Here is a 19,573-nt window from a genome sequence, read left to right as displayed (position 1 = left end):
ATGTGAAAAAACATGTAAGTAATGTCCTTCACCAACTGTTCACTTGTTCATTGTAGACTCCTCAATACACACGCTCGGTCTCATTGAGCACAAAATGAAATGTTTGTCTTCATAATCTTTCATCAAAATGTAATAACTTGCTTCAATTCTGAAACTATGTTCCCTTTCCGCTGACATACAGGCAAACCAATTCCCGACAGAAAATCAAATCACACTTTTACCCTACATTTGTACTCGTTTATCCTGTTTTATCCACTTGGAAATACATCAAATTATTAAGAATGTAAAATGAGCTGCGGGTGCTGTTTCATGCTGAGAATAGTAACAGATTTTCTAAAACTCAAAAACACATGCATTCAATGTTCGCAAATCCCTCTTTATATTTGATTTAGCCAATGAAATTCTGCAGAACAGACTATTAGAGATGAATCTATGTAAACACACCATTCGATTGAGATTATAATTTTGCATTTTACATTATAGAATCATCTCCACCAAAAGAGAAAAACAGCTGATACTTGGGGTTAATACACACTATTATTGATTTATCATCTTAAACATTTGAGGTATTAGTGATCTAAACCCAACCTCCAAAACATTACAAACTAATATTGCAAAGTTTCTCAGACACTCCTCATCAAATTCACTGATGATTTTTATTTATCTTAGGTAAAATCTTCTGTCAGATGAGATAATACAAGCATAAATCTTTAAAGCATGGAAGAAAACAGAGGACTAGTGCCACACTAGAATATTAAAGAGTGAATCCAAAGTGTGCATATACCAAAAATAGTCCAACATTAATCTAAAGCGACTTTAAAGAGAAGTAAAAAGCAGACAGTAACATTAGAAATGAGAAGCGCATGCCAACATGTTCGCATCATTTGTGGATTTAAAACCTTGAAGACATGCTAGAGTCTGTTATAGACCACAATGGAAACGCTGGAGTTGTGTGAACAGCGTATTTTAATATAATCTGCATGTTCTTTCTGAAACCGCACTGATCTTCCTGTTTTTGCCAACAGGAAGCTGGTGCAAAATGTTCCTCTGCAAGGTATCAGCACATGCGTGTGTGTGATCTACATGTTTCATTACGAAAACGGAACCGGTTGATCACGCCCTGTTCAAACTAAATCCAAACAACAAATCTCTGCCTTTGTTTCTGAAGTATGCTCAATTTAAACCAAATTTCAAGGTATTGCAGTTCAAACTGTAGCACTAAGAGAAACTATTTCATATTGAACTGCACTGTCGTGTGCCTTTCTATTCTCCCTTTCCTTCTACTGTCTTTGTTACTTTCTCTCTCTCTCTCTCTCAATTCACCACAACATGAAATATTTCCACCGCAAGTATTTGTTGATGCACTGCAGTTGTTCAGAAAAAGAAGTTGGAGTTTCCATCTCAGGGTTTTGCACTCGCACGTACATCAAGTGCTGGCAAGCATGTGCAGATGCATGTGCACACACACACACACACAAGAAACTAGCCGCCAATTAATACAAATATACCATTGACAATCTGCAATATATCATCAATAATCATGCCTCCAGTTTCAGCACGATCATCATACTGAATTAAACTAAACGGATCACCACGACCGGCACTGGCTAAACAAATTCAGCTATTCCCTTAATCATATCAAGACAAGTCCCATTAATTAAGGGCCAGATGGATAATCTCAGTGCACAAAAAGCATGCCAGTAGCTGAGAGAGCGCTGCTTCCGGCTGTTCTGGGCCTGTGGGGTACCAAAAAACAGATTCACAAAAAGATTGAGGTTGAAAGGTTGAAAGAAAGACTGTCGTTAAATCATTGCACAAACTGATAGAGGATGGCATGAAGATAGAGAGAAAAAGCCCTCTCGTCAAGCCCATTAAAGCCATAACTTTAGACAAGGTCCGATCCGATTTCATAATGAGGTATTTGTGGAAAACAGAGAACTGAGAATAGTGCTTCCTGCACCGCAAAAGTTATTGTTAGTAGTAGAAGGAATTGAATATGATAAGATAGAATTACTGGACAACACAAAAGTAATTTCAAAAGACAAAATTCACAAGAAAACATCTTACTGTTGCATTGTCTTCGCAAACATATAGCACCATATGTTCATCAACCTTATCCGATAGTTACACTACAGTAGTGTCCGATAGTTCTCATCCGATAGTGTCGGTACAGTAAAAATTCATATAATTATGAATATTATGTGTCCCCAACTAAGCAAGCCAAACGCGGCAATGGCAGAGAACCCATACTCCATCTGTGACAGAAATGGAGAAGAAAAAAAACCTTGGAAGAAGCCAGGCTGAGTCGGGCGACCAGTTCTCCTCTGGCCAAACTAATCAACATGGTGTGGTTATGATTCCAGTCTGCATCACAAGTAAGATTGTAGATTGGTATCATTCAGAATATTTCATCCAGACACCAAACACCATAAACACCAAAGATATTTTTTTATGGTCTGTTTTGCTCCTATTTATGGAGGGTGCCAATATTTGTGGAGGCCACTGTATAAAACTGTTCGAAATGTCTGTCTGTCTATCCATCTATCTGAAAACAATAAAAAGAATGAGGTTTTAGCAAAAAAAGACTGAGGTTTTAGCTACAGCCAGTTCAAAGCATCTATGTGTGCTGTGGTTGCATACTCTTGGAATCATTATTGGTGTGGCGCTTGGTCTATCCATCTATCTGAAAACAATACCACTTTCAAAAGGATAGTTCACACATACAATGAAATTCAATGGGACTCAATGCTGTTTAGACCCTTTTTTAACAAAAAAACCTTGTGTGTTCCAAGTCATACGAGTTTGGAAAGACTCGTGTGTGACTAAGTGTAAGTGTGTGAGTTTTTGGGTGAACTACTGTGCATAGTTAGGACCAATTATTCAAGGATATAGGATTCAGAGCCATTAAATAATCATAATTCCTTAACATTCCCATCCCCAGTGGAAAACTGGGAAGGTGGCTCTAGCTCGGCTAAAGTAAGGAAGCATGGAATGCCACGTAGAATGGATTGGGGTGGTGGAAGTGTAGGGAGGAAACGCAGTATTTTTCCTGAGGCGGGGAACTAGTCTACACTCACCCACGGCAGTCTGCCCGTCTCTCTCTCTCTCTCATACTCAGATTAAAGAGCATTTCTGTCTTTATGAAGCAGCTACTGGCCACATGTGCTGAACAGCTGCCCCCATAAACACCGGATTCAGCTGCTTTTCATTTGCTTATTCTTCCATTAAACCACCTTACATCATCTCCTCTGGCAAAAAAAAGTAGCAGGTCTGCAGCAATGGGGATATTGATGCAACATAGTGGTACTGTAAAAACCAAGGTGTGAAATAATGGTGGTGGGCAGAAGAACGTGTGAATACCTGTAGAGAGACATGCCATAACATGAATGAGCAAAATTCCTAAAAAGAGTACAGAAAAATTCTGTGGCACAAACATATTATGAATACTTTCATTGAATCCGAAATAGAACAGTACAACAATAGGTAGACAGATAGACCGACAGACAGAACGATTGACAGAATGATAGGTGGAATGATAGACAGAATGATAGAACGAACGACAGACAGAACGATAGGCAGAAAGAAAAATGTGATATGCGATAACTCATTAAATGTGATATTTGATATGCAATATGATAATGCTTAAAGTGTGTAAAATAAAATTATATTTAAAATATATTTTGTCAGAAGAAAGCATCCCTACAACCTGAACGGCAGTGTTTTACAGTAGCATAAGAAGTGTAATTTTAAACTGATCTAAATTATCAAATGTAAAAACAAAACACTGCTTAGTCTTCACTGTATGAATTAAATACATACTGATTCTTATTAAAGCTACAAAAGTTATTCACATTCAGTCAAGAGCAGTGAGTGACTTTCTCTTGTCTTGTCTTTTGTTCATGACCCCAGTTATTGCAAGCCGTAGCGATATGCATATTGTGATACGTACATTCGCTATATTAAAAAAATGTTTATACATATTGCGCAGCCCTAATATATAGATAGAAATGAAAGTAAATATTGTCTGCAATAAGTACTAATTGATTACAATTCAATGTCTCATCTTCCATCTTTTAATTACAATATATAAATAATCGCAGTTATTGGCATCAGCCATTCTATTATCTATATATCAGCATCCGCCATTGAAAAACCTTTAAAAACACACAAAACTCTTGTATTGCTCAAACCTAACAGCCAAATATAATGCTATAACCTCACCAGATAGCGCCTAAATATTCATCCATACAATTTTATCACTTCTATTCTGATGCACTAACACATGAACACTCTTACGAGCACAGAACATAATGAATTGCGTGTTTATACTGTATTGTAAGTTATGGCTGAATTAGTGGATGTACACTGATGTCTGGCCTGTACTGAACTCATATCGAGGAAAAACACTACAATCTGCTACAGACAGAAACGTGTCTCCATAGCGACTCGGACACAAGCCAACAGCCTGTGTTCTGAGGAACCGCTGTGTGATTGTGAAAGCTAAATGATCACAAATGAGCAGCGAACACGCGTATACACCCCAACATGCTACATGCTTCTATTGTCTCTGTAACAATCTGTGCCCGACTTGTATAATAAATCTTTAAAATAACTACTATCATATTTTGTATGAATATCGCCATTTGTGGTATAGTGGGCTTTCAGCTTGGGATGACTGCACTCTAAAATAATTCATTAAGATTACAATTACAGCTGCAACAATTAGCTAATAGTGCAGTAATCCAATATAGTTGAGCAATCACAGACATGCATGCTTTGTGTACCATTTATTTTACATTTACTGAGAAATAAAAGAGCAACAAAGTAATTCAGAAACAAAAAATAAGACCAAGATGGATTGAAATGACTATATTATTACTGTTTGAGCTAGGATTAAAATAAACTAGTGGTCTTCCATTGTATTTGGATCATGTTAACAACTAAAGCCACGGACCACACCTCACCACACTGTATTTACATAGCTAAGTTTACACCATGGTAAAAAGTAACTATATTGATTGTGTTTTTTTTTTAATGAAAAACAGTAGCCTAAAAGACATTTAGTATAATGCAAATGCACAAAAAAATGCTATAGTTTAATAACAGAAAATACTGTAATTATATTATCTACTCCTTCAATACATTTAATGTCTACATTAATGCCATTTGAGATGAATAACCCATATTTCTGCCACATTTCTACTAGAGTAAATCCTTGGCAAATGTTGGTGATTTGTGGATTGAAAAGGCTCAAAGTTTCTCCTGTTTTCTGAGTCAGTGTTGCTGAGAATGTCGGGACGGTTTCATCTGGCTTTAAACTAGATTATATCATGAGGCATTTGATTTGTAGTTTGTATGGAAGAACTCTGCACTGATCTCAAATGTTTTTCACTGGATCTCACTGCGCTGTTTAGTTGTCGCATGATGAAATGGCAAAGCTTATCAGTTATTGGCACCAGTGCAACTGTCTGCAACACACATGCACAGCATTATTTGCATAGTGCATAAACATTATATTGAACATTTATCAAACTTTTGTTATCATTTTATCAAGGAACACCCAGTCCTATGTTCAAGTATTCGCTCTGATATTTCTAAACACTGTGCTTTCTAAGTTAAAATCAGCCATTTGCAATAGTGAAATACAAAACAAACAAAACAGTCGTGGATCAGTTGGGTCAACCAGTGCTGATTAGAGCAGAGGGATCCAAGTAGATTTGCAGATTTGTCCTGATCCACTGATAATGATGGAAATCAAAAGAAGTCTAAATCTCAAACAGACTTCAAGAATTGGATGCACACTGCTCTATTTAATTGAAGTACTAAATCTTCTTTAGGCACCCTGCAAAAAGACGAGCCAGAGGAGTTGCAGATAGCATTTGTTTGTAAACCGTAATTTCGTCTATAGAGATCAGGCCAACAACACACAGCGGCTCAATGCAGCAGGACAATAAAACGCATTCTACTGTGAACTTTTTCACTCATGCCAAGGGGAAAACAACGTAAAAAACCTTTCTTTGACTTGCTAGTTTGCTACTGGCAAATCGCTTCAATTTGGTAATTAATACAAAATAACTTTACTTTTTTAATACAAAAAACATGAGGTTACATCACATCAAATCATGTTCAGCTCTAGTTGCTCAGTGCTTACTGTGGTGTTTCTAGTGGCCAGAGTCAAAGAAACCCAAAGTTTCATATTCTCCAATTCTGGTAAAAAAATAAAAAAACACAACTTAGTATCCACCACTAAAAATGTAAAACGTGAGGGGGGGTCAATTCCATCTGACACATAAGCCTCTATGACCTGTCATATGTTTGTTCAAAGTAATTATTCGTTTTTTTCTGTCCACATCAAATGATCTCATTGTAAGCAGCAGGAGACTTGATTCAAGATAAAGAACGAAACCAAAACATGACACGAAATGAAAGACAGAAACGAGAGATCATTGCGTGATGAGCATGGGAAATGTACAGCACACAATGTACAGGGGAAATTGGCTGGGATTTACAGAGAAATGCACTCAGAATGTGCAATCTTATCACAAATCACATGTAGTCGATGGAGTTTTAGACTGCAGTTTTACCAGGGATCTGCTTAAAGAATACAAAAATATTATCTCCGAAAAGGATTACACCATTATTAATAATTGAGCACCAATAATACGCCTAATATATAAACAAATTTTTCTATGTCTTTCCAGCAAATTATATTGTAGAGTTAAATTATAGTGTTCAATAATATAAGACTGTTCAAACTGCCAAATGCTAAGGAGAGGATTGAGTAATGGTGCAAAATAGAATTGATCTCACACTGCCAGCATGACCAAGTGTCAAAGCCTGCGCTCAGTAACAACTCAAGCTGCAGTTTACTTTCAAAAACAGTTTTAAATTTCATCTACTGATTTTTCAGATGGCAAACTATTGTGTTATATACTTATTGCATGTCCGTAGTGTCCTCTCCAAGAAAGAATGCTCTTGAGATGCTGAGAAGGGCGTCCATAATGACAGCATTGACATGATCAATTATACCAATTTAGGGCATTGGCGTCTAAAGAGTCTTAGTCCTCAGCGTTTCCAGGGTCTTTGATCTCCAGTGCGGCTCTACGCTGCCACCCGTCAAGTGCCCTAATCAGAGCCTGAGCCAAATTTACATCTCTGAGCAGTGCTTCAAAAAGAGGAGAGCTTCACAAAGAGCACTCCTACAGAGCCATGTTCAAACCCTCCACCGGAGGGCTGACGGCATTGTGTCAGATGGGTTTCGCAGTTCCCTTCATTCCGTCTGGCAAGACGAGAAGTCAGCAAATGAAGATACACCAACGCCAATTATGGTCAAGAATTACTGAAGAAAAAAGCACTGAGAGACTTTGTCAAATAGACTGCTGCTTTACAAGGAAATTTAAAGGAAAATTTGGTGTAACACCAGGGGCTGGTTAAATAAACTGCAAAGACTATTATTACAAGTTAAGGGACTTTCACACTGAACACGATAATTCGGTGCCAATGTTCGACGCGATGGAGCTCTTGAATCTGAACAATAGATCCCTATGGAGCTTTTCACACAGGGCGCGATCAATCAAAGATTTTTTTTTCTGCTTCTGTTTATGTTTGCTGGGTAATGTTTAAATGTGAATAAAAGCCTAAATTAAATCTATTCAACATAAAACGACCAAGTCTCTACAGAAAATCTGGACTAAAACGCTCAATTCATACAGATTAGTTTTACGATCTCTTTACGAGTTTCTAGAAGCGTCAAAGTGGTAGTTGCATAGCTGTCAATGGAGGGACAGAAAGCTCTGATTTCATCAAAAAGAACCTCATTTGTGTTCCAAAGATGAATGAAAGTCTTACAGGTTTGGAACAACATGAGGATAAGTAATTGATAACAGAATTTCCATTTTTGGGTGAACTATCCCTTTAAGACACAGTCTTAAACACCCTAACACTTTTCAGCAAGAATGCGTTAAATTCATTGAAAGTGACTGTATCCTTAAAGAAAAAGCACACGAATTTCACATGTGCAAAAACATGTGGTCACATGTAGAACACATACTTTCACATACAAAAGATTTCTATTTCAAATCAATGCTGTTCTTTTGAGCTTTCTATTCATTAATTTAAAGGGGTAGTATAATGCCGTTTTCACTAGAGGTAAAATAAGTGTCTGATGTCCTCAGAGTGTGTATGTGAAGTTTTAGCTTAAAATACCCCACAGACATTTTTTATAGCATGTTAAAGTTGTCACTTTTTCAGGGTGAGTAAAAACGCTGTTTTTGTGTCTGTCCCTTTAAATGCAAATGAGCTGCTGCTCCCGGCACAGAGGGCGGAGCTTCAACAGCTCTTGTGTTAGCAGAACCTCACACAGACATGCACTGAAAATTGTATTATTGGCACTATAAAATTATTTTTGGTCAAATAAATTTAGCCTGGGTGAGCATAAGAAAATTCTTTCAAAATCATTTTTTTTTAAAATCTGACTGACCCCAACATCTTGAACGGACGGTAGTACATATACTTGTGATAAGATGGATTTTTTTATTTCTTCTCTCCACTCGATTTTGCATGTTCTCAACTTCACTGCACAGATTATAATAAGGGCTACAGAAGGTTACGTCTATTTTCTGAGCTTTGCAGGAATGAAAATGGACTGACAATGAGTGTGAGAGAAACTGGCAAACCAGCTGATGTATTCAGCCTTTAATGACAGAAACAGCACAGCAGGTCGCTGGTAAATGGCTGCAAGCATTTTAGCCCCAATAGGCTGAGATCAATAAATGCACAACATCCCAAATACAACACACGACAACAAAAGAACAACTATTGTAGAGCTGCCCTAAACAACTAAACAAGAGAGAACATCTTCTGTGACTGATCTCAGCACACATCAAAGACAACATGAAAACTAAATCGACCCATATTGCACAGTTCATCAGTCCTGAAAACATATTTTCTGTTGACGTAACAGGTGTGATGTCAATGGTGCCTGTGTCTTGTGACCTATCAATGCATTAAGTTTTAATATGTGCATACACAAATTAGATTTGTGACAATGATTCTCAGTAAATATCAACTTAAGCATTGCTCTGTTCATCACACAAAGCTATCGTATGGCTTCTGAGTCATATCAATTATTTTTTTCATTAAACATTAAGCAAACAAAAAGCACAACATAGTCATAAAACTCTAGGTTTCTTCAAGTTTAAAAGGACCACTTGCAACACCAGCTTTTGGTAAATTTCAGGGCATGCTGAGACTTGAAGATCTGACATCATTCTATGAAAGAACAGGAGACACTTTCAAGTTGGGCAAGGTTGATGTAAGACCTTTGAGACGAGCTGAAATAGGAAACCTATAAAGCCAGACGTCTGTTTTCAAATGTGCACAAATCACAGAGGGGGTTTTTGGAGGACACAGTCTCATTCTGAAGTCAAGTGTGTGTGTGTGAATGTTGAAGATGTAAGTGTGTGCAGGAAGCTGTCACCTGTTCTGCGAGGAGTCACCTTGGCGAGCTGTTTTTGCACTCTATCTGAAGGTAAGAGGAGAAGGTGCCGTTTTATCACTGTCTGGGACTGTCGCTGTTTGCTTGACGTCTCCTGACAGGAATATCCGACTCTGACCTATGCTCTTTCCTACCCCTCAGAACATCATGAGCCAGAGTTACACAGACACAACACAATGACTCAGATCACTCAAATGTAAACAGTGCAGCAGATAAATCACTGAAGCCACTTGCCTTCTAGGTTTTTAACAACAGATACACCAGCTTTTATCCCAAAACACTCACCTTTCAGTGTGCTTTCAAGCTTTATGTGAAATTACAATGATGATCTATACAACAAAGCAACAGCTTATCTGACCACATCAGACTTTACTGTAGTGTACATTTGATTTTAATCAGCAACAAATGGCTGTTTGGTTGAAATATTAGTTCCTCTGATTATAGACTGTCGTTCAAAAGTTTGGGATTGGTAAAAACGATGTTTTTAAATAAGTCTTATGCAATCCAAGCTGCATTTATTAAATAAAAAAAACAGCAAAAACAGTAATATTGTATAACATTATTAATTTAATTTATTTAATATAATTTAAAATAACTTGTATTTGAATATATTTTATTTTCAGCATCATTACTCCAGTCTTCAGTGTCACATGATCCTTCAGAAATCATTCTAATATGATGATTTGATGTTGAAAACAGTTTTCAACAGTAATTTTTTTTTATTCATTGATGAATAGAAAGTTTAAAAAAAGTAAAATTTTCTATGATTATAAACATCTTTGATCAATTTAATGTGACCTTCCTAAATAAAAGTATACTAATTTATTTTTCTTATAAATAATTAAAAAGAGTAGAAATAAGTATATTTTTTTAAATTAATAGAAATACAATGTTTTTTTAACCATTATTCCAACCCAACAGCCACTAAGATATGATTTTGATAAAAATATTAACACATAATTCTAGCTATATTTCCCAGCCCTTGTCTGCTGTTATAAAAGATGTGCTGCTAAAACCTTCCAAATTCCACTTCCTCAGGGATTTCCAAGTAATTTACACATAGAAAGGTCTCAAAAAAGGACCTGCATAAAAGAGTCCAGAATATCCCCTTCAAAACGAGCGTCTACAACAGTAGCTTCCAGCACATGAACCCTCCTGATAGTCACTTGCCCCCATTCTGTGGCACAATTCCATTAGTTATGTGATGTAACTGCCGCCGCTGGCCATTCTCCTTTCAAAAAAGCTAAACCCAAAGAAAGTGCTCGTCATTCTTGTCCTCAAAGCTTTTGTCTTTTGGAATTTCCTTGAGTTTTGCCAACCTAGTACACCTGAAATGTTCAGGCGGGATGAGGAAAGAGTTTAAAGAAGCTCGGTTTACATAAACACACTTTCCGCTTGGAGTCTGTGTCATGACCTTGACTTCACAATTGTTTGGGGATTCAACACTTGCAGTACATGTCGTGGGAGGATTCTGGAGGGTTAAAAAAAAACCTGACTCAAGGATATTCCTGGCATTCAAACATGGCAGCCAACTTTTTTAATTAAACCCAACTGATAAGAGTCTGGTGTATCCATGACCACCAGACATGTGTCATAATGGTGAGTTGCTCATAAACTGCAGAGACATGAAGAGGAGGCAAGGTCAATAATTCTGACCAGCGTGGTTTCAAACATGTGACGCATACTGAGTAAGGAGTGAAAGAGGCTATTAGGAAAAATGATTATGAAAAACCTGTCTGAACCACAGTTCTGTTACATAAACCTGGTGAGATTCCCAGCAAGACAACATTTGTAGGCGTCATATATCATAGGTGTGGTTCTCAATTTGTAGACGACAGATTACACTGCTTGTGAAACGCTTCATTCTGGAAAAACTGAGAAAATGTTCAATATCCATTGCAGATAAAGCAATCCCACAATGCACAGCAATGAGAGAATATTCTTATACTTAAACATATACTATTATTTAATTTGATTCAAATTACACTGAAGTAATCAAGTCTAAAAATCAGACATCATAAACAATTATCATGTCTTTCAAACCAGATTGAATTAGAAACGTACAGAAACATTGCTATATTGAACACACTGAGTGCCTTCAATGCATGATTGTATTCTGATTACGGTCAATTTCCTGGCAACATATAAAGTAAAAGCATGTAAACGTAAATGCATTTGAGTGCATCATCATATTTGGATAATTGTTTTTCTCCATTTCTACATAGTGCTGGAGTTGTTTTCATACGATACTAATGTGAAATGTTTGAACCGACTACCTGTACAACCCAAGACACATGATGGATTTGAGTCAGTAAACAATGGAAAGTAACCAAGCCAGCATCATTTTCACATCCAGAATGTTTCAAACTGATGATGTTGATGTACATTTAGCAATATTGCGAAAACGCTGAATAAGGCAGAATATGGTGCTGACGAGAAATTGCACTGTGTTTATAGGATTTAACAGCATGAGATTATTGCTGTGGTCATCTATCATTTTCAGACCTGACCGTATGAAGTCATTAGTGGGAGCTCAGTAAACACTGGTGTGTGGAAATCCCTATTTACACTGTACTAGTCAGGGCTTGAGTGTCTCATTTCTGATTTAACACTGTGAGCCTGAGACCTAAATAATGAAGCATATGTGCTTTCTAGAGATTGCTTTTATTTTTTACATAGAGATATTTTTAAAGTTGAACATCATGCTATGAGTAACCTAGGGGGAATCAGTGTCAAGCTAAATTCATCCAATTTTTTGATTACATCTAAAGTCTGTCTCCCCTATTCCCCAGGCATGTTCTCCCTGTATTCTCACTCCTGCTTGCTCTCTCCGTAGGGTAAAGCGTATTGAGGAGAGCGCTGCTGTCACACCTGTCCCCACGCTGTCAGCATCAGAGCACACATGCTGCGCCACTAACAGGATATGACATACAGGACACAAACGCTCCAACTCAGGGTGGCGTGGCGGCACTCAAGTGTGAGGATAGAGACTCCATGCAGAATTAGGCCACAGTTTAAGCACTAACTTTAAGAGATTTACAGTCTCATAATCTGTTTTAATGACAAAATCTGATACTTCCAAACTTAAACGAAATGCCCTGATAGGTCACAAATTCAGGCTCAATGTGAGCAACGTTAACCATGTGATTTTACACATGGTAAATATTCTGATATATCAGGCAAGCTAATGAATCAGGCAATATTTGGTAATTTTGAGATATTTTGGCCTATCCGTGTACCCCTGCAAAATAATCTACAGACATCCTTGTCAATAAACAGTAGAGCTGTGCGATTAATCGTAAAAAGATTGCGATCTCGATTCAAACACCCACAATCTCATTCCTAAATTACCACGATTCGGCTGTCTATCTATTAAACCTTTGACTAGTCCGATCACAGCAAATATTCAAATCCGCATTCACGCTGTCGCTGAACCAGAGAGAGCAGCTGTCATGTGTATGAAACCGCTTCACAAACAGTCAATTCAACAACACAGTATCATTATTTCCGTGTTACAAATGTTCAAATTATATCAGAAGTACTGGGATAAAAGTTTATAGTTCGGATATAAACACTAATGTATTACTATGGTAGCGATGAAAATAGAGCAAATCCCTTTTAGAAAGTAAATTGACGCTTCAGATTGTATCAATTACATTGTTACGCCACTAGGTGGCGACAAGTGACTGTTAAAAAAGATTTATGTCATTCATTGAATCATTCACTCAAGAGATTTGTTCAAAAAATGCTGATTCATCCAGTAAATTAAACTAATGATGTATTAGTAAGACAGTGGACAAAAACTTCATAAAACAATTTTGAAAGTTGTGAAAATTCCATGATCTAGTACCTTTATACAGTGCTTGTAAGTCAGCCTGTGTTAAATCTAACCTAAGGTTTACTAAGGGCCACAAAAAAGCCACTGCGATTACGAACATCACTCATACTGCAGCATATCTAATGGACTGTGAAGTCTGTTTTTGTACTAATGATTTTGTTGATCCATGTATTTTACCAGAACATCCACTGACTTTTAAACAGGTGTGTATCAACATACATTAACTACAGAATCGTACAGTACCCCCCACCCCAAAGTAATTTTCAGAATCCAACACGCTTTCATTTACCACCAATGGACCTGACAGAATAAAAATGGATTGGTTACGGGAGAACTCAGCTGTAATGAAGTATAATTGAATGGTGAAGTCTTTTGTTTAGAGCTGTACTTATCTGATTCTCACAGCAGGGTTACTCGACAAGTGCACTACCTGCAGGCTCTTGTTTATTCCTAACCTGGTCGTCTTGCTAAAAGTCAAACAGCATTGTATCTCGGATGCCTGTTTACTTCATTTAATGCCAAGCTTTTGAAACAAAAAGAGCTGAGATTATTTATGACAAGGCCAAAATACATGAGCATAAGGGACAATGCAGCATCCATGGAAACCACATAATTAAACATTGATAAGTGTTTTTTTTTCCAATGAAGAGGTGAGTGTAGCTAATGGACGTATAGTAGAAGAGTTACATAATGCATTATTGCAGGAGGTGGTTATATTGGAGAACATCTGCAATTGACCTGAATAAGCTAAACGATACTAAATTAAACAACAGTATAAAAACATCACTGATAATGATGATATAACTATGACACAAAATATGCAGCATCCTGATCACTTATGCACTCTGCAAATGTAGGCTATATTTAATGTCACATAACCGTGTTGATGAAGCAATGGGATAATGGCGGGCTGGTTTTTCATGCACCCCCATACAAAATCATGCCTAAAAATGTGTCATGAGCATGGTACAGATGGTAATTTCATGGTACTTTTATATAATTTACGCAAAAAAAAGGTCATAATACGTTTGGAAGTACCTTGCTTGGAGTACCATGAATGTTCTGCACCATATCATCAATATACCATGGCACTTTCATACCATACTCCTACCATAGTATATCCAAAACACCATGGTACTCGAATGTGCTTCGATGATTACCTCGGAATGTATGTGCATGTGCGCACATGTCTTATCACTGATCATATAAAAATGCCTAGAAAACAGTAGTATTTATATCTTATATGGAAAGCAAAAGTGTTTTAAGGTATGCTATGGTATTTTCGCGGTACATGTCCACAAACGTTTCATTTCTTACTGCTTGATATTATTTTTTTTTGTATATAATATTGTGGTTTTAAGTCTCAAATGAAAGACAGCAGCAGTGCGTTAGACGGATGCTGGTGTGTTTTCATCCATCACCAATCGAATCGAACCGCACATCATATCCTCAACCTCAATATCAAACTAAATATATTTATCTCCTCCAAACGAGCAGCAAAGTACTGGCATGTTGTTTTTATGGAAGCATGTGACAAATAGCACTGGAAAACGAAATCTTTCGCGGGAGCCTTCTGAACACACACAGACCTGCTAAAAATGACACACACACACACACACACACACACACACACGACGTGCCATGACTTACCGAGCAGGAGCAGTTTCACCTCCCTCGCCGCCTTCTCTCCATCCTCCCGCAGGTTTTTGTCGATAATCTTTGATCTCTCGGCGGCCGCCTTGTCTTCAGCGCTCACCGTGCAGCCCATGATCGAACCGTGCGCGCGTCAAACTTCAGAGAACGGGTCAGATCAGCTCGGTCCGTTCCGCTCAAGAACTGTAAACTATAAAGACGCCGCGTGGATTGACAGATGTGATATAAAGGTGCAAAGTGTCACAACGTAAAAGGTTTGATTCCGAAAATGCCCGTCCTGTGAGCCTCCATCAATCAGGAGGGTTAGAATGTGTTTAAACGAGATTAAAAAGTTGCTTTAGCTTTCCGCCAAATCAATCAATCAATCTTCCTTCCTTTAGCGCCTCCTTTCAGATCAAAGAGCAGCCGCGGCGTCGGCGCTTTCATCTACCGCTCACAGTTCTCGAAATCAAAATCATTCGCTCGCACTGAGTCAGGTGCCTTTCTTTACACGCGAAAATAATATACAACTCCTGAGAAATTCTGCCGCCAAACAGCTCTGGTATTTTTCCCCCGTTATTATTTCAAATTCAAACGTTCTGCATATGGAACCTGGAATGGGAAATTCGAAATATTTAAAAATTCAAATTCAGAACGTTGCAGCGTTCGGCGCGGCGCTCCACTCGCGCTGATTTCTTCTGAGGAATAAACAGAGCGTAAGAATGTGAAAAAGCCCAAGCGTTGCAGCACCCACCCACTGATGAACAACTGCCCGTGAATTGTGGGAAATGCAGTAGTTTTCTGCTGCTGATTTCGAACAATCGACAGCGAATCGGTTTGCTCATATGGTTCAATGAACTAGTTAAAATGATTCATTGATTCTTTGAAATTATCACTCAACAACCATGATTAATTATTAACACACTGACGTTTAAACAAGAAACATTTAACTGAAAAGACACACAAATCTAGTTAGTGAAATCAATTTAGTCTTAACTGTTGGTTTACAAAAAGATGTAATTTAATAAGAATAATAACATATCTATGTAATACTCTTTTAATAATTGAAAAATATTACTTTCATAACACAGATAAATATAACAAGTAACCTGGGTACTATACTTACTAGCATAGCCCTTGATTTGCCACTTTGTTTACAATTGCACTATAAAGAAGCTTTACTTAAATGTAAATATATAGATATTTTTATAATAAAATCTTTTATATTTTCACTACCTCTGTAAGGTTGTAAGGACATGGCAAATAGCCTAAACTTTAATCAATTCAGTGGCATTTTATTCCGTAAAATAGCCTAAATTTAGCACAGGTTAAATGTATTTCTCTAACTTGTCACTCACCTCACGGTTCTCTCCAAAGACATTTGAGTGATAAACAAGCGCTGTGCGAATCAGTTCGAATGAAACATTCAAAAAGAATCGACTCAGAAGAACGACTCGTTCGCGAAGTAGACATGATGAATTGAAAGCACATTTGTGCCACGGAGAAACCTATTCAAATATTCAACAATAAGCGCACCGTGTTATGCATATAAATAGTAGTCAAGAATAATACGATACATGTAAAATGCACTTAATGCAAGTTTAGGTTATTATATCTGACATTTGTCATTTGGATCTGCAAACATCGCCATCAAGTGTTAGAAAAACTAATCACAGTACAAGCTAGTCAAGTCAATTTATTATCTAGTTTTGATATTGACCCATAAGAAAGTCATAATGTTATTTTTGGCAGGGTAGTAAATACAAAACTCACATACAGGTTTAAAAACAGCTTTTTTATTGTCAATTGGTTGCTATTTACACTATACATACAAGCTAAATATGCATCACAAAAGCGGTTCACGTTTATATACAATATATACGAATGAACTAAACAATCTATCCTATGAACCCAACTGTATTGATTAAATAAGTGTAGTATGCTTTGAAAAACAATCTGTGGTTTTGTGTTTTCCAGATGATCTGTACCAGATTAAATAGAACAAATATTAGCAATACTTGTTTGAAGAAATGGTATATAAACTGAGCAGCACTGAGACAAAAACATTTACAGAATTTCAGTCATTATCATTTTTGCATTACATGCCGTATGAATCACAATATTCACCTTTGAATTTATCTTCAGTCTAATGCTACTTTGGTTGAGGCAAATATAATATACCAAGCAAAGCTATAACTTAACTAAAAGAGTATTTCAAATAGAGTTAAGTATAATAATAAAATTACAAATCTTATTATTAATAAAATAGTAAAATATAACAGTAAAATTCATTGTAACCAGGATAAAAAAAAGTATCTAACCAGCACCTATATGGTGATCAGTGGCAAAATAAAAAAGTAGGTAGTATCTAAAGGGTATTTAAGGTAGCTGGTTGTAATCTGAGGCACTTTTTCTTTAGGCTATTAAGATTTATAACACTTCAAGAAGTACTATTGAGAATAAAATGATCAGATTAAGGAAAATAAAGCAAGAGTTGCATAACAAACATCACTGCCATGTTACGTAGTGACAATTGGGGACCACTGTCATTGTACTTCAATCTCCAGCATAAAGTTCAGTTTGTTTTTTGTTGACAGTGCAAACTGAACAACCATGTCAGCGTCAATGCCATGTCAATTCATATGAAGTCTGTTTCTCATCTAATTATTTCTGTCGTTAATGTGGTTATATAAAAGAAATACTCACATCTGTTGCAGAATAACTCATGTTTGCCACTACCAACCCAGCTAGTCATCAGACAGCACATTATATTAGCACAACTTACTGTACACCAGAATTGCACAGCACAGTATTTTGGCAGAATCTGAACACATTACAGTTTTGAAAGCATCGCATGAACCACCGAGTCAGAGCGAGAGATTTCAAACACAGAACAATCATACGGCTTCCTTCAAACTAACAAAAAATGCTGATGTCTTTCACGTTTCTACGTTTCAGCTGGTTCATCATCTACTGCTAATACCGAAAGCAGGGTCCATAAATACTCAGATTACAAGAAAATGGACTGTAAAACAAGTTAAACACAGATGTGAAAAAATAAAACATTTACAACCCTTTTCATGTGAGATATTTCTTCCAAAGCAGCTTCCAAACGAAATCACGTAAACTTCACTGCAGTGAAACGCTTAATATGATCGTTTGAATTCTAATACAGGGGAGATTACGTCTGTTTCAAGTAAAATATAGTTTTGTCTATGTATCTAGCGTTTGCGTAAATGGCCTCGAGTATGCCATTAAGATCTTCAACGCAATTCACACAAAAGCGGTTATTGTACACGTCAATACTAGAACACACTAATACTCATCCAGTGAACTGCAAAATATATTCAATACATTTTAATAAATACATTTCTCACTGTTCAAATCTCCATGTGATCAAGGCAAGACTTGCATTCTATGGCTACTGTGCATACTGTTTAGGAAAACAGAAAATATACTTTATGATAGTTTGATTATGGAAATCATTTGCTTTGGCACACTGAAATCGTGCGGTATCTGAAATAGGTGGTGATGTGACTCGTTGATTGTCCAAAGCCCGCTGGAGAGTAAACCATCTACCGACCCATCTTTACTAAAACTAGCTGGCTTCAAAACTTCTACAATCTCCTTGTTCTATGGGCAAAGTAATACACAGATTGCATATGTAAAAATCTGATATATAGGTCACTACTGTACAATGCATTTGCTGTCACTTCAAAGAAATCTGCGATTATGTGTTTCTACAGTACAGTCGTGTCAAGTATAATGGATCGGGATTGATAAAACAGCGTGAGAGTCAATAAAAATGATGACAAGCAATTTGAGCCATAACAGCATATTTCATATTCCTAAGTGAGGATGTACTAAACCTTGAATAAATAATTGAAATGGTCAGCACGTTTGACCTTTACAGGTTTTAAAACATATATAACATCAGTCTGAATTTATCAAAAGTGTTTAAAAATTAAGTCATTTCCCCCATTGTCTGATGGCAGGTTATATGTGGAAAATGGGATATAGTGTTTTGGGTCCCCCACACCTTTCCCTTCCTACAGTGAGACGGTGTATTCTCTGCATCATAACAGGCAGAAAAATACAGATAAAAATAAATCAGATCATCTTCCAGTATGTTACATCACTAACTATACGTACGCCACGCACTCTCATCCATACAAAGCCATTTACAAACACACATTCATCAGAGTTTATCTCCTAGTGGCCACCCAGAGCGCTGCTGCTGCCTGTTGTCCAATCAATGATGATGAAGCTCAAGCTCATTATCATAAACAACACGCCCAGTCCAGCAAAACAGGCAGCCTGAGAAAAGGAGAAAAACATTCAGTCATTAACCAAATAAAATGTATTTTATAAACTGAACTTGTAAACTGATTTGAAATTAATCAGTTGAACAAGTTAAGAAAGAGTATTTTAGAAATATTCCAAAAAAGTACAACAACATCTGTATTATCTCCTATTTCCAGTAGGAGAGAGATAAATGCTGAATAATGTGATGATATAGAGCCGAAGATTCTGGGCCGTATCAGAAGATATGTTTTCATCCACCTATTTTTATGCAATTTTTGGGATATTGCATAAAAACACACTGG

General features: G+C 36.9%; 2 protein-coding genes across 4 annotated transcripts in view; both read right to left on the bottom strand.

The window, feature by feature from the left end:
- gnai2b (guanine nucleotide binding protein (G protein), alpha inhibiting activity polypeptide 2b) overlaps positions 1-15,781 on the bottom strand; it is a 44,312-nt gene extending 28,531 nt beyond the window's left edge. The window contains exon 1 of the mRNA XM_081381189.1: positions 14,985-15,781. Within this exon, the coding sequence (XP_081237315.1) occupies positions 14,985-15,102 (118 nt within the window). The 5' untranslated portion in view covers positions 15,103-15,781. The remainder of the gene's footprint in view (positions 1-14,984) is intronic.
- A 961-nt stretch (positions 15,782-16,742) lies between these two features.
- Positions 16,743-19,573, bottom strand: part of slc38a3b (solute carrier family 38 member 3b) — a 28,888-nt gene continuing 26,057 nt past the window's right edge. For all 3 annotated transcript variants that reach the window (XM_081380479.1, XM_081380480.1, XM_081380481.1), the window contains one exon: positions 16,743-19,283. In XM_081380479.1, coding sequence (XP_081236605.1) covers positions 19,179-19,283 — 105 coding nt within the window. In that variant the 3' untranslated portion in view covers positions 16,743-19,178. The remainder of the gene's footprint in view (positions 19,284-19,573) is intronic.

The sequence above is a fragment of the Scardinius erythrophthalmus genome (assembly GCF_964197995.2).
Source record: "Scardinius erythrophthalmus genome assembly, chromosome: 12".
In the NCBI taxonomy this organism is placed as follows: Eukaryota; Metazoa; Chordata; class Actinopteri; order Cypriniformes; family Leuciscidae; genus Scardinius; species Scardinius erythrophthalmus.
Note: the sequence above shows the minus strand (reverse complement) of the source record. Positions and strands in the feature narration are given on the sequence as shown.